Source organism: Apodemus sylvaticus, chromosome 18, assembly GCF_947179515.1.
Source record: "Apodemus sylvaticus chromosome 18, mApoSyl1.1, whole genome shotgun sequence".
Taxonomy (NCBI): Eukaryota; Metazoa; Chordata; class Mammalia; order Rodentia; family Muridae; genus Apodemus; species Apodemus sylvaticus.
This window is the reverse complement of record NC_067489.1, coordinates 55826319-55852749: the sequence shown is the minus strand read 5'-3', so window position 1 is coordinate 55852749 and position 26431 is coordinate 55826319. Positions and strand designations below refer to the sequence as shown.

The following is a 26431-nucleotide window of genomic DNA, read 5'->3' as shown; positions in this document are numbered from 1 at the left end:
ATTCCCTTCCCTGAGTCACAGGTATAGATCTTGACCCTGCTACAGTTACCAATGCATGGATTTAAGAGGGAAATTTCAGAATTTCTTAACATCTCAAGGTTTATTTCATTGTTACAGTGTTCTGGGATATTTCCAGTGACAGATTTGAGAAGATATGAAAAATTTAAAGAATAAGTTGAGGGTTTTCCCCACTGAAAATGATTTTATGCCTCATACCAAATGATCCATATATTCTTTTACTTTTAAATTATTTTATTTATATGAGTACACTGTAGCTGTCTTCAGACACACCGGAAGAGGGCATCAGATCCCATTACAGATGGTTGTGAAGCACTATGTGGTTGCTGGGAATTGAACTCAGGACCTCTGGAAGAGCAATCAGTGCTCTTAATCACTGAACCATCTCTCCAGCCCTGATCCATATATTCCATGGGTGTATAATGATGCAGAAACTCTCTGTTGGCCATTCATATCATACTGCAAACTCTGCCATTCACTTCCAATTCAGGAAGAAAAGGTACCTACTTTAGTACAATAACAGATTAACTTTTTGATGCTGGTTATCATTTTATTTTTCTACTTAGTTTCGGGATCCCCTAATGTTCAGTACATGGAGTTCAAAGTCCCAAGTGTGATTTTGTTTATTTGTCTCACATTGTTTCCTAGTCTTTGGTTAACTAATTTTACTTAATAAAGTTTAGATAGTGAAAAATCATGAAAATCACTAGCTGTTTGTTGATAATTCATACACTTTAAAGGCAGATGTACATGACTAAAATTCTATTTTATCTTATGTAGTTACTTGATAGTTGTGGCATCATTAATATGTAAATTTAATACTTCCAAAATTTTATTCAACATCCAGTGCTTATAAAATTGTAATGATAACAAATTGATGATGTACTTTTTTGTCATCCAGGACAATGCTTTTCTGTAGTACCCAATTGTCTAAAGAGCAGATTACAGGTGCTGTTAATGTATAAGAAATGCAAACAGACCCAGTGTAATAATTCAAATATATCAAATCAATATCTATATTAGTCAGTTAATTCTGCAAAACTTATGTTTTATGTGCTATATATGATTCGTTTCTGCAAGTGTACTAAAGCTTCCAAAAGTCTGAAATATTATACAAATATTAACTTAAATAAGAAACTACAACATTGATATTAGTTTTATAATAACAAATTGTTTCATAATAAGTAAACACTGCATGTTTACTTGGGTTCACTACTTAAGAACACTGTGGTGTAAATTAAGACAGTACTGATTTTATTAGACTAAGTCCATGCAACCTAACTAAGGGACAGAGAGAAATTAAAGACTTCTTTCTATCATTTAAGATCACAATTGACATTTTGGGTGTCTGGATCCAGAATCCTTCTACTAGATAACATTGTCTTCCAAAGGAAGAGTTTAGTGTTTCATATATGGTTTTCTGTGAAAATGAGTCAATTTATGGATTGATAAAACCTAAAATGTTTTAGAATACATTTTGTTTTCCAAATGACACACAACTACGTTTTCTTACAGAAATCCATTATGTACTATGATAAATAGGACTTGTCTAACAGAAACAACAAAAAGTATTGCATTATTCACATTTTTTGTTGTTGTTTTGTTTTTTACACTGGTATTTCCTAGAAGGTGTTTTAATATCCGTTGTTCAATTAGAGGAAATGACAGAGTATTCTTTAAGTTTGTTAGTCACAAAAACAGTATATCCCACTAATGTATCATGAAATTACCCCACATTTTATCTTTCCATCTCTGATAATATATTGCCTACATGCAGTGTTTCACATTTGGAATCTTTTTCTTGACCTACTCAAATATACATTAGCTTTTTATAGATTTTGGATTCTGTGTCTAACTATTATATGTAGTTTCTAGTTAAAGAACTGTTTCTGGACTTTGAGGGGGATGTTTATAGTTAATCATATATAAGAACATAACTATGATTGAAACATTCACAACAGCCTAATACGAAAGGGTACTGACATACAAATGGTTGTCCTACTGATAAGTTTGAAATATATGCTTCATGAATGTATGATGCTTCTTATGTTTATCTTACCTGGGTATAGATAACAGATCTACATTTCTATAATCATGCAGTGACACAAGATGTAAAAATGGGGGGAAAGAGCAAGGGACTAAAACAGCAGAGAGTGCCTTATAATAAGAAAGGCCAAATCACTAATGGGTCATTTACTGGGGGATTTTGCTTTCAGTATTATTACTTCTATACAAATACACATGAATTGATTTATATTCTTTCACCCACCATTGTGTCAGCTAGAAGGAATCTCACGTTGCATCAGTGAGGAGATTAATCCTAAAATTTGTGGCAGATGGTCTCCTAATTGAGTTTGACTACTGTTTTGATAATTATGTCTTTACCACCGTGAGTTCTTTTTTAAGTCTACAAATCAGTCAGCGAACAAGATATTAGTCCTTGTATTCTACTTAGTTGCTTCTATTAATAGACATGAGTCAGGCCCTTCAGGCTGTATTTCCGACCACTTGCATTGCTGCGTGGAGAGAAGCTGGGGTGTAGACAGAAGAGGTTTTATATTAATTAGCCCAGAAGCCCTGAATATCCAAGGCACAAATCGCATAACAAATGACTCCCATGAAGAAGTATGGAGAGGGTCCTGATCCTGGAAAGGATTGATCTAGCATTGGAAGGGAATATAAGGACAGAGAAAAAGGAGGGAAGTGATTGGAGAAGGGATGGAGGGAAGAAGGTTTATGGGACATATGGGGAGGGGGGATCCGGGAAAGGGGAAATATGTAAACAAAGAATATAGAAAATAAAAATATTAAAAAAAGATGGGAAATCCTCCGACATAATTTATTAAGGCATAAGTATCACATGGTTCACTTCAGCCTAAAATTTCCTCAGTCATACATGCTTACTATTCCAGTTAACCTTATAGGAGTACAAACAATTCTTCAGAACACATAAGAAATGAACAAAGTATTTACGATATTTGTTTTTAGGGAAAACTAACACTGGAAGCAACTTTTGACTGTAATTCTTCAAAACTATCTGTATCTGTAAGGCTAATGAGCCATTCCCTCACCCTATTTCGCTTCTTTCAAGATCTTATTTCTGGAACAATTATTTCAAACAAAAACTTCATTTAGTCATACCTTCAAATTTGTAGTTAACTTGTATATTATTAGTCTTTGATCACTTTGTCTGGTAGTATTACTATTATTTACTGATTTGTGATTAGATAAAATATTATCTTAAATAGCTTAGCTTCACTCACTACTTCCCTCTAGTACATTTATATTTATAATTTTATTTAAGCAACTACTCAGTAGTATTCATACAAAATTCTATAAGATTAGAATATTCATACAAGATTCTATAAGATTAGAACATTCATACAACATTCTATAAGATTAGAATATTCATACAAGATCAAACAGTAAATATGAGCATCCTGTTCTTTAAGACAATGTTTCTCTTCAAGCCTTCTTGACTTTCTTGAAGAAACTTGGCTCTAGTTTCCCTCCTCTCTTAGGGTTTTCAATTTTTTGTTTGTTTTGTTTCTTGATACAAGATATTACTATGTATTATAGGTTTGCCTTGAACTAATTATGTCATAGGCTAGACTCCAATGCTGGGTCTCTTGCCTAGGCCTCATTAGGAGTGGAATTACAAGCATACCATCTTGCCATCACCCTTAGCTTTTGTTAGATTTTTTGGAGGGGTAGTGGTGGAGGGTGAAGTGACACTATCCTTTGGGGTACTTGGACCAAGATCTGATCACTCTAGAGTGGAAACCAAAGACAGACAAAAGTAACAATAACAACAAACTCTAACGCGAGAATGAGTTTATTGTGTGATGGTGTGATAATATTTATGAGTATACATAAGAGGTTCCATAGAAGATAGTGGGCATCTCAAAGACAGGTATATCATCAAAATCTAGTCCAGAATGAATGGAAATCACCAAAACCTGAGCCTTGCAAGTCGCTGATAGACATTGGTCTGCTCAACAGGTTTGAGAAATCTATAAATGAATTATCTTTAATATAAATATGAAGGATGGATTAATGAGGTATCTTTATTTCTTTAATTTATGCTATTTTCCCATAAAAAAGAAGATAAAATTTGTTTTCAAACTCCACCTCAATAGCTGAACAATTAATTGATCCACCTTTACTTCCTATGTTAATCTGGCTACTTCCCAGCCCGATCCCATGATACTTGCATATTATCAATGATCTCGCTCTTCAGATTCCTTCTTCATGGCTCCAATTCCTCCATCCTGCTGCAGGTCTAACTATCCCCATCTCTGCTGCCTGACGTACCACATGATTCTCTATTCTGTCCAGCCATTGGGTGATCAGGATTTATTAACCAGGCAGAGAGTAAATTGTAAGATGTTTACGCAAACATGAAGCAGGAGATTCTTGGTAAAACATTACAATGCAGTATCCAGACTGAAGGTATGAAGGCAGAGAAATCAACATTTGAATAACACAAGGATAAACTTTACACAACATACAAAAAGTTATTCAGAATCTTTCTTCTCAACTGTCATTTTTTTTTATAACCTCAAAACAGAAGTATTGTGCATCTAGGGAGTTTTAGGGACTTCATGAGAGTCGTGAGTTGTTTATTTTCTGAGTCTTTAGGAGACACCTTTTAGAACTCGTGAGTCTTAATAATCTACTTTCAAGGATGGATAATGTCAATTAGAAGGAAAAATCTATAGAATAATGTGGGTTTACACATGTCAGTGACTAATGTCTTCTTTGATTGATCTCTACCTTATATGTTGAGATACGGTCTCTCACTAAACCTGGAGCTTCCAGATTTGAGCATCCTGTCTAGCCAAAGTTCAGGAGCAATCTTACTGTTGCCGTACTCTTGTGCTAGGAACACAGTCACATGCTGCCATTTGTGCTGTTCTCAGTGAGAGCTGGGAATAAAGTCCTTAAAATTCTATGACTATCATGTTACCCAGTGAGCTTTCTGCCTGACCTGTTTTCTCCTTTTCCTTTTTTACTGGAAAATCGTTGGAGGCTACTGTTTCACCATAAGTAGACTGGATCATTTTAAGTTTATGATGATCCTACCTTAGCCTCCCCAGTGCTGGGAATTCAGCCATTAATTAACATTTCCATCTGTAGTTGTTTTTATATACACATTAATAATTTATCTCAAACTTTGTTAAACAGTCTAAGTCCTTCCAATATATGTTTAGAAAAGAACAAAAAAGATAATTTTTGTCTATTTGGTTTAGGTTTAGATTTTATTTTCACAGAGAAGTCCTTTTTGGAAACAATTTCCATTTTCCATGTATGATGAAGAAAGGAGAATCTATGTTCCTTTACTGATGTATCTTTTTATTTAAACAGTTTGGATCTGCTTTCTGCTTGTCTAAAATGCTTTGATCTTCATTTCTTAAACTCTTTCATAATTATTTTTTCTTATATGTTATGACTTTTCTAAAGTCCTTTCCTAGTATAGAAATATTCTTTCTGATATTTCTGTTTCTAAGGAACTATTTTTTGTAAAGCTTCAAGGAAATTAATTTTTAACTTTGTACTTTATATTGCTTTTGCTGTTCTCAAGTTTGCAATGCCTTTTGACTTTCAAATTATGTTACCATTTTTTTTTCTCAGAAGACTGGCAATACTTGTCTCCGTACGCATACTAACAAACTAAATAAAGTAAGTAGTGACATCAAGCATTGTGCTTATAAGTCTTGCTTGTGGGGTGATCTCCCATGACATGCTCCATCAATTCATTGCATTTCTAATGCCTCAGACAGAAATCGATCTCTGCATAGATATATAGCTGGGATGTTCACATTGACCTGGCAGCATTGTGGAAGTGTAGTGAGAAAGGCTAGGTAGCGTGGTGATCTGTTTTAACTAGAGTGACACAGAATCTAATTTATCAATAAATCAAGACATCCTGCAAGGAAAAAAATCATGTCATTAAAACTCATCCTTTGTGGCTGGTGAATAGTGGGCAATGGTCATCTTTTTTTAATTTTTTATTGTTTTTTTGTTTGTTTTTTAGTTTTTTTATTTTTTATTCAATATATTTTTTATTTACATTTCAAATGATTTCCCCTTTCCTGACCTCCCACTCCCTGAAAGTCCCATAAGGCCCCTTCCCTTCCCCTGTTTCCCCATCCATCCCTTCCCACTTCCCTGTTCTGTTATCGCCCTATACTGCTACACTGAGTCTTTCCATAACCAGGGGCCACTCCTCCATTCTTCTTGGACATCATTTGATGTGTCGATTATGTTTTGGGTATTCCAATTTTCTAGGTTAATATCCACTTATTAGTGAGTGCATACCATGATTGATCTTTTGAGACTGGGTTACCTCACTTAGTATGATGTTCTCCAGCTCTATCCATTTGTCTAAGAATTTCATGAATTCATTGTTTCTAATGGCTGAATAGTACTCCATTGAGTAAATATACCACATTTTTTTGCATCCACTCTTCTGTTGAGGGATACCTGGGTTCTTTCCAGTTTCTAGCGATTATAAATAGGGCTGCTATGAACACAGTGGAGCATGTGTCCTTATTACATGCTGGGGAATCCTTTGGGTATATGCCCACGAGTGGTATAGTAGGGTCCTCCGGGAGTGACAAGCCCAGTTTTCTGAGGAACCGCCAGAAAGATTTCCAGAATGGTTGTACCAATTTGCAACTCCACCAGCAGTGGAGGAGTGTTCCTCTTTCTTCACATCCTCACCAACACCTGCTGTCTCCTGAGTTTTTGATCTTGGCCATTCTGACCTGTGTGAGGTGAAATCTGAGGATTGTTTTGGTTTGCATTTCTCTAATGACTAATGAATGATGTTGAATATTTTTTAAGGTGCTTCTCGACGATCAGAAGTTCTTCAGGTGAAAATTCTTTGTTTTAGTCTGTACCCCATTTTTAATAGAGTTATTTGGTTTTCTAGGGTCTAACTTCTTGAGTTCTTTGTATATACTGGATATTAGCCCTCTGTCAGATGTAGGGTTGGTGAAGATCTTTTTCCAATTTGTTGGTTGCCTATTTGTCTTTCTGATGGTGTCCTTTACCTTACAGAAGCTTTGTAATTTTATGAGGTCCTATTTGTCAATTCTTGATCTTAGAGTATAAGCTATTGGTGTTCTGTTCAAGAACTTTTCCTCCATGCCCATGTCCTCAAGGGTCTTTCCCAGTTTCTTTTCTATTAGTTTCAGTGTGTCTGGTTTTATGTGGAGGTCCTTGATCCACTTGGAGTTGAGCTTAGTACAAGAAGATAAAGATGGATCAATTCCCATTCTTCTGCATGCTGAACTTCAGTTGAACCAGCACCATTTGTTGAAAAGGCTATCTTTTTTTTCAATCCTATTCCATTGATTCACTTGCCTGACATTGTACCAGTACCATGCAGTTTTTAACACTATTGCTTTGTAGTATTCCTTGAGATCTGAGATATTGATACCCCCAGAATTTCTTTTGTGGTTGAGAATAGTTTTAGCTATCCTGGGTTTTTTGTTATTCCAAATGAATTTGAGAATTGCTCTTTCTAACTCTATGAAGAACTGAGTTGGGATTTTGATGGATATAGTGTTGAATCTGTATATTGCTTTTGGCAAGATCTCTATTTTTAACTATATTAATACTGCCAATTCATGAGCATGGCAGAGTTTTCCATTTCCTGAGGTCTTCTTCCACTTCCTTCTTCAGAGACTTGAAGTTCTTGTCATACACATCTTTCACTTGTTTGGTCAGAGTCACACCAAGGTACTTTATATTGTTTGTGGCTATTGTGAAGGGTGTCATTTCCCTAATTTCTTTCTCAGCCTGCTTATCTTTTGAGTATAGGAAGGCTACTGATTTGCTTGTGTTGATTTTATAATCTGCCACTTTGCTGAAGTTATTTATTAGGTGTATGAGTTCTCTGGTGGAGTTTTTTGGGTCACTTAAGTATACTATCGTATCATCTGCAAATAGTGATACTTTGACTTCTTCCTTTCCAATTTGCATCCCTTTGACCTCCTTATGTTGTCTAATTGCTCTAGCTAGGACTTCAAGAACTATATTGAAAAGGTATGGAGAAAGAGGGCAGCCTTGTCTAGTCCCTGATTTTAGTGGGATTGCTTCAAGTTTCTCTTCATTTAGTTTGATGTTGGCTACTGGCTTGCTGTATATTGCTTTTACTATATTTAGGTATGGGCCTTGAATTCCTGTTCTTTCCAAGACTTTAAGCATGAAAGGATGCTGAATTTTGTCAAATGTTTTTTCAGCATCCAATAAAATGACCATGTGGTTTTTTTCTTTGAGTTTGTTTATATAGTGGATTTCATTGATGGATTTCCATATATTGAACCATCCCTGCATCCCTAAGTTGAAGCCTACTTGATTATGGTGAATGATCGTTTTGATGTGTTCTTGGATTCGGTTGGCAAGAATTTGATTCAGTATTTTGGCAATGGTCATCTTGCTACAACCAGAGAGGGAAATTCCATTCAACTGTCCATATAAAAGATATCTTAATCGCTTTAAATCTTGCTCTCAGGAAAAAAAAAACCTGATATCTCTTATTCTTAAGTACTATTAAAATATTTGTCCTAAAATTCATAGAATGCCTTGTGAGATTTTAATTTTTGTGAGAAGTGCATGGCAATCCAATTATTTGTTCCCTTTTTATATAGGTCTCATTACTCTCTTTGCTTTTGTGGAGAGAGTAAACATCAAGTTTTTATTCAATACATCTCAACTAAGAGTACAATGGAAACTATTACAATTTTGCTGTTGTCTACCTTAAGCATATTGTAATGAAAGAAATGGAGCATGCTAAGCAATGCAGGGGAGTCTGCTTTTCACATTTCCAATATTTTTCAAGTGTCAAGTAAACTATATTATAATATATAATAGAATAATAGAAAACAATATTTTCTATAAAATATAGAAAAGAGAATAAAATAATGTAGAATAATGTATGCATCCACAAGCTGTATTTAAAAAGAGCATTGTCTCTAGCAATGTAGTTTTGTTATTGCACAGTATTTATAAATACACTGCTGACACAAATAGCAAGATGTACACTTTAAATTCAGTTCCTTATTTGCTAGTATGTTAGTGTAGTTTTAAATGTTATCAGCCTTCCAACATACACACACACACACACACACACACACACACAAACAGAACATACACATGCATACACACAAACGAACCATCTGCCTCTATTTTATTGTTCTTTTGTTTTTTATATATTTCATCTTTTCTTCTTCCTTGTAAAATATATCTCTATTCTTCTAAATATGTATAATCAGTTATCATTCTTAAGTATCTTTTCCCCTGTTTGTTGCTATAATAACAAGAACCAAAACAAAACCAACAAAAATCTAAACTCAGTTATTTTGTTAATTAAGTAGGAAAAATAGTTTGAGTTAATCTTTCTTGTTATTTTTACACTTGATCTTAGCCAAAAGGCCAAGAAGCGATTTTCTCGTTCTTTTTAAACATTATATTTGATTTCTATACTTTGAAAACTCTCTGTTCTACTTTGTAAGCTATAAATATAAATTAATGGTAAATAAATAAGGATAATAGAAATGATATTTAAGACTAAGAGATAAGATAGTCCATTTGCCTTGAAAATGCTTACAAAAAGGGTGCAAGTAATTGAATCTATTAATCTTTCAACAAACTGAATTTTTCTACCTTATGCAGTTTTCTTCTTTATGTAGTATATCACTTATTTTTGTGAGATTACCACGATTGTGGAAATAAATTTCTTTCAATGTAATCTTTGGGTATTATTCCAGTTCTTGAGCATAATTCATGATACCGGGTGATACTAACAATATAAGCAAGGGAAATGTACAAGTTGACATCCCAACACATTGGATTAGAGGGGTCACATAAATGTGGGTCCTGAGTTCAGTGAGGGTGGGTTACCCATCTGAACTTTCAGTGTGAACATGAATCGTCCTTTAATAGATATCAAATGGAATGCAACACTTTGGGGTTAAATAAGGCCACAATATCAGACTTCAAAGAGTGAGTTCAAACCTTGGCTTGGAAACAATGCTTTGAAATTTGACATAATTCTCTTGGCTCTAGTCTAATTTCCAGGACCATGGGGATTTTTTTTTTCACCCAATGTTGTTATAAGGACTTAAAAGTTCTCTTCTAAAGCATTTAATATAGTACTTGTCTCATAGTGAGCACTCTTTGAACAGTCATTACTATTATTAAAGAACATCTAAATATACTTGAGCAATATACATGAAACTTTATCAATCACATACAGAGTTAATTCAGTAGATCAATATCTAGCCATTAAGCAAATGAAGACAACCAGAGAGGTAGGCTATAGTCAACAACATCTCTAGATTAAATAAAATGTTTTATGGCAGGTGTTGTGGGAGGGGCATGCTCTGATTTAAACGTTAAAAAAAAAAGGTTTTGGAGTGCGAGTTTTTAGGTCAGTAGCATTGGTTTTCATCTCAAAATGTTCAGAAAAGCCATTTAATTAACAAATCTTCTGGCATTGCTTGTTATGGGTCCCACTGTGCTTACCATCCATGCAGAAAAAAATTCTTCCTTTTTTATGCTTGAATACTTTCCTTCTCCACAGACATTTCCACTGGGCCTAGGAGATGGGCAATTCTATTCCTGGACAGATGGTCTGAGAAGAAAAGACTGGCATGACTATGAGAGCATTCAGAGAGATGCTTTGCGCTCAGGTAGGGACTTCAGCATCAGACAGAGTGGTGCTGTTACTTCAGTGTTTTGTTTGTCCCTGCTAAGTTCTCATGTCATTTTTTTCTTTCGCATGCACTACAGATGTCTGTCTTATGGGAACATTGGTGATCAACCTTGGACAGAAACAAATTAATTCAAATGAAACAGACAAAACAAATAATGAACGGCCATTCCTTGGCTACAGAAGAGGTCGTGGCAAATGTGCACGACTGTGTTATCTTTGATTTCCAAGTTCTTTTAAAAATAATTCTGTCAGTCATGTTGGGATTTATCAGTAAGACATGAACTAGTAAACATGAGCCAGATTCACACACTGGGATGAATTATATCTAAATTTCAGTACTAAGCAACTCAGTCAGGCCACAAGTTTTTGGAATTTTAATTGGTTGTGTGGCAATTTCATAAATTACTGCATCTGAGAAACTGAAGTTAGTAATACTTGGACTAAGAGTTGAATAGGATCAAGTAGGTTTAAATTTATGTAAAGTTCTAGGCTGGGGATATATCTAGAAGAAAGAAATTACAGGAATGTTCTTGGAGAAAGATTGAAATTTAATGGAATTCTGCAATTAAAAATTCAAAATAGTGTATCAGTAGAAATCCTCAGCAAAGAGATGGTACATGTAGGAGGCCCACCTCTCTCACACAGCTAACTTTGCTGTTTCTCAGTGAGTGTCACAGAAATAGGATAACATAATTACTATTTGGAAAGATATTTGAACAGTAGTAAGGCACTCCATCAGAAGCATAGCTATGACTACCCATTATGAGGTATGAGGTCATCCAGGTCAACCTTGTGCAAACTCATCCCCTCGGGATAATTGCAGGGAGAGTGGTACTTTGTTCTGACATTGTACAGGACTCTTCTGTGTCAGGTAGAGCTGATCTAATTATAGCTCTTTTTACTCTATTCTCAGTCTTTCTCTTTTTATCAAGAATAACCCACCTCTCTATTTCATTTCACTTTCACTAAAGTGTCCCAAAGATGATTCCTGTCTTAGGAGAACTGACCTCTTTGAGATATCATCATTCCACCTTGACCAGGAGCCAATGAGAAATCACAGAGCTGTTTTCCTCACCACCAGCTTCTCTGGCTAATCCTCTTATCTCTTGTTTGTGTGAGCATAGTCCACCTGTATTGATCTGCCATCTGTTCTTTATGCTTCAGCACTCACAAGGCTTCTTAAAATGTTTACTTAACCTTGTCAACTGAAACTGTAAGATTATAATAACAAAATTATCACAAAATATTGAATGTATGTTTACCAATAAGTACAGTGCTGAATCTCAGAACAATTTTGGTTGATATTAGCCAAAATTTATAAAAACATTGGGTCTTTATGAATCTATTAATATAAAAATATCAATTATTTAAGACTATATAGATCTAGATAGATCCAATTCTTCTCTACATACCTATCCCAATTCCTGACACTAAAATAATATTTGAACATGGAGTAATGACAGGTTTATGGAACAAAGACACACTTAAGTTAATATTGTAGCTTTTACATTTATGAATTACTTAGCAAATCAATTTATATTTCTGATAGTCTACTTTGCAGAAATTTCATTATAATTAAATAATTCATAAATCGATAAGTAAAGTAATTGACCAATTATCTGGGCATCAGCTTATAATAACTGTAACTATGCTAAAGTTTTGTTTCATTCTTATTTATAAGTACATTTGGATATGAGTATATGCACACATGAGTACAGTGCCCACTGAGGAAAGAAGAGGGCATCAAAACACCTGGAACTGTAGCTACAGACATCTGTGAGTAGTTGCCTGACAGTGGTGGTACTAAGGTTACTAAATTCAGGTTTTCTGGAAGAGAAGCAAGCATTCTTAACTGTTGAGACATAATTCTGGAATCCCAACTGTAGCTACTAAACCATGTTAGTTACTTTAACATGAACGGCCATTCCTTCAGTTTGGGCAAACAAATTTTGGATGCAAAATCAATGACTTGCCCTTTATTTCTGCTTCATATTACATTTTGTGATTTGTCTCTATGTGGATTAAGGGCTATTCAAAGAACCTGGTAATTTAGTACTTTCCAAAATGAATTAGTTGTGATTGTTTTAAATGACTAATGTTTAAGCTTTTTAATGGCTTGTTGGAGAATTGACAGATCTTAAATAAGGCATTTAAAGACTTTCAGACACACATGAATAGATTCTCAAAATTAAATAAACATCTGTATGTGTCAAATCCAGTCCTAATATGCCATTGTCCCTCAACTATTTAAATTTTATGTTTACTCTCTTATATTTCTCTGTATGTATTAGAATTTCTATAACTACTCTTAAATAAATTCTGATTCTTTTTGCTTGTGTTTGAAATATATTTAAATTATAATTATGCCTAATTACTTTTATTTTCCATTCTCAATTATTTTCAGATTTAATTATTGTCAGTTTGCAAAACCAATTGATTCATATTTATGTTGCTTAGTTTTCTATAAAATTCTGTTTGTGGTTATTTAGATGTTTTCTATATTTCAATTGTCATGTATAATCCTTCTATAAAGATTTTTATGTGTGATCCTGGGCTAAACACAGCATTTTATTGGAAAATATCAGATAATGCATTTGTATCTTTAAGGAAGCTATTTCATAAGATGTACCAAACTCTTCTCTAAATTCCAATTGCAGTTTCATTTTGGTCAATAATGGATTGAGTCCCATTGATGCAATTCATTTTAAGCGCTTTATCCTGTATGAATATTTCCTCAATTAATTGCAATGGGATTTATATATAATCACTTGTAATTTTCATATAGCCATTTTCAAGAGCAATCTTTTATGCTTATAAGCTGTTTTTTCTTTTTGAAGAAAAAAATTCTTATTAATTTCCAATTCAATTTTTATCTTTCTATTTCCTATAAATACAGGGCTTCTCAAAGATGATGTATTTTGCTAAATATATGTAGTGAAAATTCTATCATCTCATATTTTGCAAACTTTTTATTACCTCTTTCATATGTAGTCTGTGAAATCTTATAATGTTGCAGGATTTTCCCTATCCAATCCCGTTAGAGAAGCAGGAGGCCTGTGATTGGATAGGGAAAAGAGAGGTGGAGCTAAGAGTCCATGAGAGAGGAGCATTTCAGGGTAGATTAGAAGGAATGCTGACTTGTACCTGATTGGCATTTTCCAGCCACAAGTAGATCTGGCTTCCCAAGGTTAGAAATATTGGCATGAAGCTTTTACCATTATCAGTTGGCTCTGAAATTGTTGTATTGGCATCTTATAACTTGTTATATTATTGATACATACCCATGATTGGTTAATTTCGCCTTAAGAGTTTTGATTCTACCAGGTTATGGTATTGTGTTCTGCAACCGCAAGGTTGGCAGTTCTCTTTGGTTACAGGAGTGTGGGACCACTGGTTACAGGGGATTGTGACAGAGAGGGAAGCGGTGGCCCATGGGACAAGCGAGCCAGATGCTGTGGGCGTTAGCTCCAGAGAGATGGCAGTGACAGCAGGAGCATGAGAATGTCTTCCGATGAGCGTGATCGAAGAATTGGCAGAATCATATTTTAATAATTCCCACAACAGTATAACTTGGTCAATCTCTCTCTCTCTCTCTCTCTCTCTCTCTCTCTCTCTCTCTCTCTCTCTCTCTCTTTCTCTCTCTCTCTCTCTTCTCTCTCTCTCTCTCTCTCTCTCTCTCTCTCTCTCTCTCTCCCCACCCATCTTTCCCTACTCCCTCACTTCCTCACTTTCTCTCTTTCTCCCTTCTTCCTCTCTTCCACCTTTCTTTCCTCCATCTTTGCTTCCCTCTTTCCTGTTCTCTTCTTTATTGAGATAGGGTCTCACTGTGTAGCCCTGGTTTGATTTTTCTGCTCATATCCAAGTACTGTGCTTAGAAGTATAAACAACTACAGCCATTTCTTAAGTATGGTTCATGCCAATGTTGATGTTCTGTACCATCTTGTAAAAACATGAGAATTTTACCCCGTACATTTAGAACCTAAATCCAAATATTCATTTTCTTATGTTAGAATGTAAGAATTTAGCACTTATTTATATTTTAGCTGACTGTAAAGGCAAGTTTCAGCAGTCTTGAGTGGAATAGTTTTCTTCCATTTATCTGTGGGTTCACTAGTATAAATTAAATCTCTATATTTGTGTACTCCCTTTGGAGTTCTTAATCCCATTTATGAAAGGAAAATCCATGTCATAATAATAGAGCACCTCATATGTAGTACCTTAATGGTAATTATTGACTTATGATTAAGCTGATAAGGAGTGATTTTTTGTTTATGTTTTTCAATGATATGTCTCTATTCTTTTATTTTTATTATTTCTGCTAGACATGAAGAGAATGTATGCATAGTTTTAAAAATTAGACTATAAATGCACTAATAAATTAGAACATAATTAGGATTTGTCAAACTATCTGCTGCAGGTTGTATCAAGATGATTTATTATAATTCAGGGAATTTTGTAAGTCAATTCTCTGGTTTTTAAGTGTTAATCTAAGAAGACCAACATTATTTAGATTCTTTACATATTTTAAAAGTTTCATTAACATTATACCTGGTATAAGACATGTTTATGATTTTTGTTTTCTGGTTTTTTTTTTTGTATTATTATTCTATCATCCAATACATGCTAGTGGCAGCCTCTCTTCCCTTCACTCCTGCCTGTTCTCCTCACACATTCCATCTCCCCACATCCTCTGATCCTTGGTTTTCTTTCAGAAAAGAGCAGGCCTGCCAGGAATATCAACTGAACATGGCATAAGTAAGATGTAATAAGACTCATACAAATGCTGATTGAGGCAACCCAGCAGGAGAAAGAGTGGACCATGAGTATAGCATCAGAGACACAAGTCCCACTGTGGTTTCCAACAAAATCCCAAGCTAAACAACATCATGCAGGCAGATGACCTATGGCAGAGCCATGCAGGCTCTGTGATCATAGTTCAGTCTTTGTGAGTCCTTAGGAGTCCTGTTTAGTCGATTCTATGAGCTGGGTTCTCCTGGTGGGGGGGGGTCTCACTCTCTAACAAAAATTGAGATTTGGAAAATTCTGAATATCATAATTGCCTACTCCTATCATTTAGAGTTAATTTAATGTTAACATTCATAATTCTTGTGTGTTATGACAATTTAAAACTTTCATCTTTTCTTGACCTTATGGCTTTAGTTCTTTTGTCTTTTTGTCTTGTCAAGACACAGGCTTATACATCAGTGTAATGCTGAACAGCTAGTAACAATGGCTACTCTTGACTTTGTATGATATCGACACTATCACTTCCCTATCAATATAATTCCGTTGTGCATGTGCTTTGCCACAATTACTAACATGATTAAATAAATATTATACCCTTCTCATGATCTTGTGACCTAGTTAGCTAAGACATGTGTTTTAATTTTATTTATGTGTATTGGTGTGTGTGTGTGTGTGTGTTAGTGTGTGTACATGGGCATGCATGCACACACACACATACATGTACTGGCCTATGTATTCATCCAAAGTCAAGAAGAGGGGTTGGGAGACCTTGTAGGTGTTAGAACTGTTGATAGAGGCATATAGATGAAACCTGGCCTGTTAACTGGATGCTGAGATCCAAACACATATCTGCGAATCCATTTTCCAGGCCAATAGGGATTTTGACATGAGGGAATCACATTTTAAAAGCTTCTTTCCACCCTATGTTTGATCTTATTTCTTTGGAAAAGGTTATTCACTTATATATGCATAATCAATCCATAAATTCCACTCTAATACTCAGTAGTCCAATAAAATTACATTTAATATTTTACTACGTCTTACTGTTGTAGGCAATGATACTTATATGTTTGAATACCAGCAGCCTTCATTCTGTCTTATTCATTCTGCCTTTTAAAATATCCCATTGACTCAACAAACACTTTTAGAGATCAGCTGGAACTCAGAGGCAGTACAATGACCTAGCATGCGCAAGGCTGTGGGTTAGATCCCCAGTACTGACATTAAAATAGTGACAAGTTTACATGGCAACCTACATCATGTAAGGGGTCAAGCATATAAAATGATTTCCAAATATGAGCTACATGCTCTTGGACATGAGGTATGGTTCGTTGGTGGGCTTTTACATCCCTAATATTGTGGCCATTCTGATCTAATCCATGAAATTCTTGCCTTAATTATTTAAGTATCCTTCAAACTGGTCTCCTGTTTCAAAATTCCTCAAGCAGAATCTAAATGGATATTTCTGAGATAATCTGATGATTTTATTTCTCGATTTAAACTGCTGAAAAGGCTGGCTAGTGCATGTCCTAAACTATCAGCTCTAATATGCTCTACAATTGATTCATCTATGACCTCATATGTTGAGTAGTATATAGTCTGTTACTCTCATGTTCTTCTCCAATATGTGGAAATTCTCAAGGGTTTTTATGCCTCCTGAATCTGTTTTATCCATAGTACATAAACTGATTCATTATTGTTACTAGGTCATTAGTTTTCAAATCAAAATAACATCCCATTACCATGTTATCATTTTAGAAACAATCATTAATGCTCTATAGCTTTTCTACATTTATATTTCTTATAGCATTTATATATTCATGCTATATATACATATATATCATATGTGTGTGATTAGTGAATTAAGCATATGATTCTATTAAATATAGATATTTATCCAAAGGCTCTAGCTACAGTATAACCTTGACTTATTTGAATTGCCTTTTTACTGTCAGTGTCTCCACAGTAAAACACTAGTGTGAAAACATGGTACAATACACTTGCCATATCTCTCTTCAGGAAAATGCATGTTATGTTCCCTTAAGTGACCATTAGCTTGGGTCCCAGCTGCTAAAGGGTGATACTCATTCCTACTAATTTCCACAGTAAAATATTGAAAGAATATACATTCAAAGGAAATTTAAGAGTTAGTAATTTAACATGCTTTATATCATTAATGTTGCACTGTCTGAAGTTTCCTCATCACTTCACTTCAGTGTTGGCCAGAGACCCATTCTTCTTCTAAATGTCATTCTTCTATATTATTTAAAAGATTGCTAGCCAAAATATATTGGAAACTCGAATGCATCCAATTGGGATAGACTGTACCTCCATGGCTTGCCAGAAGTAAAAATAAAATATATGTAAAATTTTGTTCTCAATGTTTATAAAATATAATTTTTGTATAATTAGCATAACCTTGGTCCACTTTTCTGATGTGTCATGTAGTTTAAGAACATTATCTGACATCCTTTTCTTACTTGAAACAATGAAACATTATTTATTGTTAATAGTTTTCTGAAATTTATGCCTGAATGATGTGTTCTTAAGAAGCATATAATGATATTAGTTAGGAGATGCTCAATTTTAGGGAAGTACTAAAAGTATTATTATTCATTGATTAGAATTAAATATTAATGAAATATTGCATTTATAGGCATTATATAATCAGAGAAGGGTAAAATGAAACAAAGAGACTATTGAGATTTCACATCCAAATGTCTAAAAATAGAATTAAACTTAGCTAAAATTAAATTGAGTAAAAATCATCTTGGGAAAATTTCCTTCAGCCTTACAATCTGAAAATAGCAATGTAGAAAAATCTCAAGAGATTTATTAACCTAAAACCCACTTGTATAAAAATATAGATAGTCGTCTTTTAAAACTAATTCAATTGGGGGTGGAGATTACTTAGTAGAGTACTTGTCTAACAATCACAAAGCCCTGGGTTTGGTTCTCATAACTGAAAAAAAATCCATTTAATTTTGCTACTTGTAAAAGTTGTACTATCTCTCTATTTAGAAACTTCTACTTTCCACAGACAAGAATGCATGTGATTTATTAGTCCTATTTTCTTCATTAGTAAAATATGGCTTGATGATCACACTATCATAGTTATTTTAAATGTTAATTAAATTGTCCAATTAAAATGCTTATGCTGTTCCCTAAATGATCTTTATATATTCATATAACCTTGATTTCTACTCCCATCTGATGATAACTTGAATCAACTGTCATGATTTTTCTTTTGCATTCACATCTAATCAATATAGACAAACTTGCAAACATTTTCATGGTAGCAGGTGTATTAACTTGTACTTCTGATAGAACTCTCTCTTACTCTAGCATTTTTATTATAGAGTATTTAGTGAAATTCTACCTTATGTATATGTTCCTCCCCTGTTGTATTGATTGCTTATAAACACAACTCTTTCACATGGTACAAAAGTGATTATTATCAAAATGTTTCTTTCTATAAATGCACATAATCTGCAAGGGTCATATAGTTAGATCATAATCCTTGATCACTAAAAAATAGAACATGTTCTGCTGTGAAAATATAATGTTCTAATAAAAACTCTCTCAAAGAGAAACTGCTAAACAGCTAGTATACGCATAGGATTTGAATCCAGACAAATATCCAATTACCAAGGTTTAATTGGATATTTTGCCTGAAATTCATCTTCCAATAAATTTACAATATCATGAGTTTTGGCACTATTGTTATGCTTTATCTTTTAATGAGAAGAGAGAAGCCATCCTTACACTCTGAGTTACATCATTGATTAGCATGTAAAAGCTAAGGAAGAAGAGTAAAACAGTTGAAAATTGAGCTTGAGTCTTGGATGACTTGGCCAATAACATCAATACCATGATACTAAGAAAACATTGCAGTTTCCACATGGTCTTATAACGACTCAGAGTCTCCCGTGATTGAAGGGTCCCATTCATTTGAACCCAGATTGTCAATAATGAAGTGTATTTTATTTTTGTCACAATTTCATAGAATTGCAAGTCATTACTTAGGCCTTCTATCAAAATTCACATCCAGAGGCTGGCACAATTTTGTCAGTAATGAGTTATGAGCTTTCTTGGCCCCATTTCTTAATGAATGCAGAGAAGGAAATAAGTTTTAATCCATGAGAAGGGCACATTGCCAGCTATGGAGACTGACATCAGAAATAGACACTGCAATTTTACCTGATATCCTTTGCCTGAACAGCACCAGATCTTAAGCAGCATTTATGCCAGATAAAAGCAACTGCCACTTTGCTGTTTTGTAAGCACAGACAGGTGACATGCATGTTCCTTATGAATTCTAGAAGCCCAGAACATGGGCATTATTACTTGAATGGAAATTTTTCTTGCCCACAACTTGTGCAATAAATCTGCATTATTAATAAAGCATACTTTATAAAACAATGGGAAAAATCAAGACTGAATAGCTAATTTAATTTAGTCAAGTGTTTGATGTGCTGGTATGAAATGACTAGGAGAACACAATAAAATTAACATCATCAAGGATTTAATAATGATCTGAGTCTCTATGGTGACCAACTGAGCCGTAGGGATCCAGCTTTATTATTGGATGAAAATGACTGGATTAATTTTTCAAGTATTGGCCTACATAACAATCTAATAGAATTTAGTAGTGCATGTTCATTTAACTGTAGACATTATGATCCAGATCAGTTTATGAAAAAACATTTTCATTATTAAGCAGTCATATTTATTAAAGCATCACTTGAAATTATGGCAAAAGGTTTGTGCATAGAAAATTGGTAGAGTCATATTTATTCTGCAGTCCTCATATTTTGTAATGAGGGATAATTTTATGGACATAACAAAATATCTATATATGATTTCACATGCACGTTATAATTGTTTATGCTCCAAAACCAAAGCATTAAACTTGTTGTCCAAATTTGGGAAAATACTAATAAACTTAAGATGAAGACCCTGCATTTTTTCAAATTCTTTTTTTTTTAATTTTTTTTTTTCCGAGACAGGGTTTCTCTGTGTAGCCCTGGCAGCCCTGGAACTCACTCAAACTCACTATGTAGGTCAGACTGGCCTTGAACTCGGAAATCCGCCTGCCTCTGCCTCCCAAGTGTTAGGATTAAAGTCATGCACCACCACAGCCTGGCACTTGCATTTTTTTAGTATGTAATCTTTATTGTGTATACTACACTTTCTCATTTCTTTTTTTCCTACATGTATAGTGTTTTGAGAAATAGAGAATAAATTCTTATTCCTGAATCCACATCACATTTCCACAGGAAGACAAAAATTATTAAAATGATTCTTTCATAAAATCAAATTTAGGGGTCTGGAGAGATGGCTCAGCAGTTAAGAGCACTGATTGCTCTTCCAAAGGTACTGAGTTCAAATCCCTGCAACCACACAGTGGCTCTCAACCATCCTTAATGATATCTGACACTGTCTTCTGGGGTATCTGAAGACAGCTACGGTGTACTTACATATAATAAATAAATCTTAAAAGAATCAAATTTAGGAAACTTAAAATTCTCTATATGAATTCAGTAATCATACTACATTATACATATAGTACAGTCAATGACAGCAACATGAATCCAATATTGCTTTTCCTTATCTCTTAATGGTCCTTCCTCACCACTCTGCTTCATACTTACTATGCACATAAGCTGTATTGTACTTTATCTCATCCAATTTCAGGTAACATGAGTTTTCTTTTCCTCCTTTTTATAGAATTAAGCTTTTTCAAACAATGTATTTTGACCATGGTTTTCCCTCCCCAATTCCTCCAATAGCATCCCTACCCCCTACCAACTTAACTTTATGTTCTCCATATATATTTAAAATATACAAAACAAGAAACATACACACACACACACACACACACAGAGAGAGAGAGAGAGAGAGAGAGAGAGAGAGAGAGAGAGAGAGAGAGAGAGAAAGAGAGAGAGACAGAGACAGAGGGAGAGAGAGAAAGAGGGAGAGAGAGAGAGGAGAGAGAGAGAGAAATTCCACAAAAACACAATAATGGGAACCAAAAAATAAGAGACAAATAAGATAAAAATTACATAAATATTTTAGTAAGTGGTTATAAGTGGGAGTCTATATCCTCTTGTCCTTCTCAGGACTAGGGCCCAGGCTGGCTTGAACATGAGCATGGTGACACAGTCTCTGTGAATTTCATATGTGCATCAGTGCTTTTGTGTTAGGAATACAATTTTCTTAAATCTCCCATCATCTTTGGCTCTTAGAATCGTTCTACTTCCTCTTTTGCCAGGATCTCTGAGCCTCCAGGTAAGGAGTTTGATGATGTTAACCCATCTAAGTACTACAAGATTGACCTGAAGGATCTTTTAAGTGCCACAACATGACTTCTGTGATTTCTGCTCTCTGGTACATTTAATAACTTTCATTTTCCTCTCTCAAAAAACTTACCCTATTCCTAGGCAGTTATGACAGAATATTCAGGCCCTGCTGTGGTAGGATAAACAGGCCATAGTGAAGTCACATTGCCCTGGCTGTGACTGATTGTGTTTTTTTAATGTATGTGCTCAGCATCTGGGTTTGAAATGGTTATAGGTCTAAATATCAATTTCTGGGTTTGACTTTGTTAGGTCAGTGTTGCTCCTTGTTTCTGACCCCTGTCTAGATTTTCAGAGAGTGTCGTTCTGTGCCTTGCCTGATAGGAAATTTTCTTTTTCCTGATACTTATAGCCGGGAGTTCCGTGTTAAATGTATTTCTAGGTATTGGGAGATGACACTTAGGAATGGGCATAGACTAAGTCTCTAAAGGATTTCACAGGAGAGAGAAGAGCATGTTCAATCAAGATCTGTCTTATTTTGTATCCTTGGAATGTGGGGGAGAAGGCAGTGAAAAGGACTCACCCAGATGGTCTTCTATCAGCCTCAGGATGAGACTAGACAAGATTCCCGGTGCTAGAGGAGCAGGAGAGAGGAAGATGTACAGTCAGCCTGCTTTCTGGGCAGGTGCTCTGTGTGGCTGGGAGAAAGGAAGGGAGGAAGGGACTTTAGGAGGAGAAGGTTTGAGGGATCTACAGGAAATGAGGGCAGAAGGGGAAGGAGGCTGCAGCCGATGTTGTGGTTCTAGTTAAGGATGAGGCAACAGAATTTGGGTTGGATGAGAGGAGGGATTGGTGAGGGTCTTCAGTTAGCTTACCTGTTCCCCTGCCCTGCTCAGCGGGTGTGCTCAGAGGGAATGCCTGTTGCTATTAGAAGTTGCAAGAATGAGATGGGTTGGAGGAAGGAAGGGAGGGGGAGAAGATCTTTGTGATACATAGGGGATGGAGTTGGAAAGGGAGATTAGTAGGGGCATGCTGGGCCTGGGGTGAGGCTTTTCAAGGGGGAATATCTCCAGACCCACAGAATGTGGAAATGGGTCAGGGAAGGCTGCCAGAGGTATTCTGCTGCAGGGCTGGGCATGAGACTGGAGGACTGGATCTGGGTAACCAGAGAGAGAAAAAGCAGTAACCACTTCTTAAAGTATACAGTTAACAGTGAGGTCAACATTACTTATGCTTTCTTATTGAGAATAAAAGTTAAAGAGGCCAGAATAGAAACAACCCTGCTGCCATAAAAAGGCTTTAAACTAATTCATCTTACATCCTCATCCTTAAAAGAATTCGATTAAGAGAGAACTGTCATTTCCAACAGGAAATGAAGTAAATAGTGCTGAATCCAGAGAAAATTTGCTTAATATATTTAACTGCTTTCATTATCATTTATTGGGATATTTCCTAATATTCAACTTTCATTTTGGAAAGGTTTCCTTATTTCCCATGTTATTTTAATTAATCCTTTGATGTATTTATTTATGGGGGAGGGGCATGCACATACCATATATGTGCAAATCAGAGAACAACCCAAAGGAGTCGATTTTCTCCTTTCCCCGTTTTACAGAAAAATGAACTCAGATCCTTTGACTTGACAGTAATTTCTTTTGCCAGCTGTGCCATTGAGCCTAGACAAGGTGTGGCTATTACAGCAGGGGAAATCGCAGTGAATGCATTCCCATTCTTGATCCCTTGTGGAAGTTAATCGGTCATTTTCTTAAAATAAATTATTACAAAAATGGATGACAAGGATTCAAGCATGAGATAAATTAATTTGGTGTTGCAGTGCATCTCCTAACAGCTGTGCGAAAGGCACTCTCCTGGCTTTAATAATTTCATGTTTTAAGCCATTGTTTAATGTCAAAAGAGACTGTAAGATTCCCTTCCCCCTAGAGAGTTGGTATTTCAAACCAAATTCCTGCAAATATGCAATTACTCCATCTCTGACAAAAGAGCTTAGAGCGCTGCTTAGTTTAGTCCTCATTGGCATGACAGACCTCCAGTGCTTCCTGTCATGAGAGTTACTACAGTGTGGTTACAGGTGCATGAAAATAGTTTCTTTCCACTTATGTTTTAAATTACTTGACTGCCAAGTAAACAGAAAAATAATTAGTTGAGCCTGTCCAGTTAGTTACAGAGCTCAAGATAATAATGGCTTTCTCAAAATAATAATATAAACTAAATATTTTAAAATACAAGCCACTCAACGACACGACATAGGCTATAGTGCTGTAGACTTACAAAGTTGTTAGGTATAGGCTTTTACTGCACTGATTACATTAACTGAGAAATGTGTGTGTGTGTGTGTGTGTGTGTGTGTGTGTGTGTGTGTGTGTGTGTGTGTGGTCATGGGAACATCTATCTTCAAATACATGCAGATGTTTTTTGTTGATATTGCATATCTTCCTCAATCACTCAGCATGCACTTGCAGACAAAATCTCATACTAACTCTAGTGCTAACAATTAAGACAAGCTGGTTGTCAACCTCTTACCTTGTTGGTGCTTGGATACAGGCACACACTGCCACATGATAGTTTTCACTAAGGATGTAAACTCACGTCATGATAATTGCAGTAAAGTGAGCACTTTACTGACTAAGCTATCTAACTAGCTCTCTGTAAGACATGTCTAATAACTAGTGCCTCTTTTTCTCTCCCTTTTCAATTTTCTTTTTTTGCCTACTTAATTAGCTTTTCTAGTCTCACTCAATATGTGCACACATATATCTATATTGATACATAGGCATGAACATGCAGAAACTGCTTGGAAACTATTCAAGCCAAGTCTTGATAGCAACTATATAATTGTCTCATAATTGTGTGCCATGAAAAAGCTTTACTTTAATCCTTTTCAAAATGATAAATATATTTTATATGAATTTTGAATTGAAAATTAAATGAATCAAGAACTTAATTTATTGAGGAATGAATGGTAAAGGAAAAATCATCTATATGTGAATTTAACTAATAATATTCTATCACCTACTACTTATAGGAATTGTGTTAATCCAGGTAAATTTATAATATAGTCCTCTGGTTCTGCACATGTATATCTGTATAATGAATAGTTTATGCACACTGAATTTATAATGGACATATTAATTATCCAAGTGCTATTATGTAGTAGTATGCTGTAGTCATTTTACTAAATATTTCACAGTTGCCTAAAAATGTGAGTCATTTCCCATCATTCCTCTCAATTTTTAAGACTAATAGTTCATTTTGGTCTTTGCTACGTTATTTCTTTTGCAAAGCCTGTCCATCGACAAAGACTACCATTTATTCCTAACAACTCCATGACTTTGTCTCTATTGCCAGCATTACAGTTCAAATTTCTATCATTTTTCACCAGGCTGAATAAAGGAGAGAGAGAGAGAGAGAGAGAGAGAGAGAGAGAAGAGAGAAGAGAGAAGAGAGAAGAGAGAAGAGAGAAGAGAGAAGAGAGAAGAGTGGGGAGTTCAGAGGACAGTGTGGGGAAGTTAGCTCATTCCTTTAACTGTGTGATTCTGGGGAAATGAGCAGGAATACAGGCAGCAGGCTTGGCTGCAATCACCACTTACCCCTAAGCTTTCTTGCCTGCCAGCCCTAGAGAGGCATTTTCAAGCCATAGTTTTAACTATTGTTTGCACCAACACTCACCTAAATCATTTAAATCAACTGGTCATTGCAATGAATTTGTGTAAGACCCAAACATCTTGAGACCTTAAAATACCTGAACTTTTTTTTATTAAAAATTTCTTTTTAATAAGTTAACTCTTTACTGGCCACAAAGGATTCCTTATTTTTTCATTTTTTATTGTGTATTTTATTTATTTACATTTCAAATGTTATCCACTTTCCAGGGTTCCCCCCCACCTCCTCCTCCTCTCCTCCTGCTTCCCTGCTTCTGTGAGGATGCTCCCCCTCCTACCCACCTCACCACCCTAGCAGGCCCCTACACTTGGGCATCCAGCCTTCACAGGACCCAGGGCCTCTCCTCACACTGATACCAGACAATGCATCCTCTGCTACATATGCAGCTGGGGCATGGGTTCCCCCATGTGTACTCTTTGGTTGGTGGTTTAGTCTCTAGGAGCTCTAGGGTTTCTGGTTTGTTGATATTGTTGTTCTTCCCATGGGGAAGTCTGGCAATATGACATTTAAAATAAAAAAACAAATCTTAAAGTGAAGTTCTCCTTTATTCATAAAACAACTTGTCGGTGGCAACATAGAATGTCTTGCTTCACACAAATTATTACCTAACAGAACTTTTGTAAACAGCTGAAAATAGGTCAGTGTATTCCCTCTGGACTTAGAAAAGTGAATGAAAAGTTCACATACCACTGCTTCTCAGCCTTCTTAATACTGTAACCCTTTAGTACTGTTCCTCAGTGTACCTTTGTGACATCCCCAGATTGTTTTCGTTACTACTTCATACCTGAAATTTTGCTACTGCTATGAAGTGTAATAGAAATATTTTTGTAGATAGAGGTTTGCCAAAGGAGTCAGGACCAACTGATTGAGTACCACAGTTACATACAGTGACTTAACGCTTTAGTTTGCATGAAGTCTATCTTTGCTATAGTAACTGGCTTTAAGTGCACATCTCTAACAC

The 26431-nt window shown here is 35.3% G+C and overlaps 1 protein-coding gene and 1 pseudogene across 1 annotated transcript in view; one reads left to right on the top strand and one right to left on the bottom strand.

The window, feature by feature from the left end:
* The window catches only part of Galntl6 (polypeptide N-acetylgalactosaminyltransferase like 6), a 1167009-nt gene that overhangs the window by 402230 nt on the left and 738348 nt on the right, over positions 1-26431 (top strand). Inside the window, exon 2 of the mRNA XM_052162508.1 lies at positions 10613-10721. Coding sequence (XP_052018468.1) covers positions 10613-10721 — 109 coding nt within the window. The remainder of the gene's footprint in view (positions 1-10612; positions 10722-26431) is intronic.
* On the bottom strand, positions 9316-9474 carry LOC127669085 (uncharacterized; annotated as a pseudogene).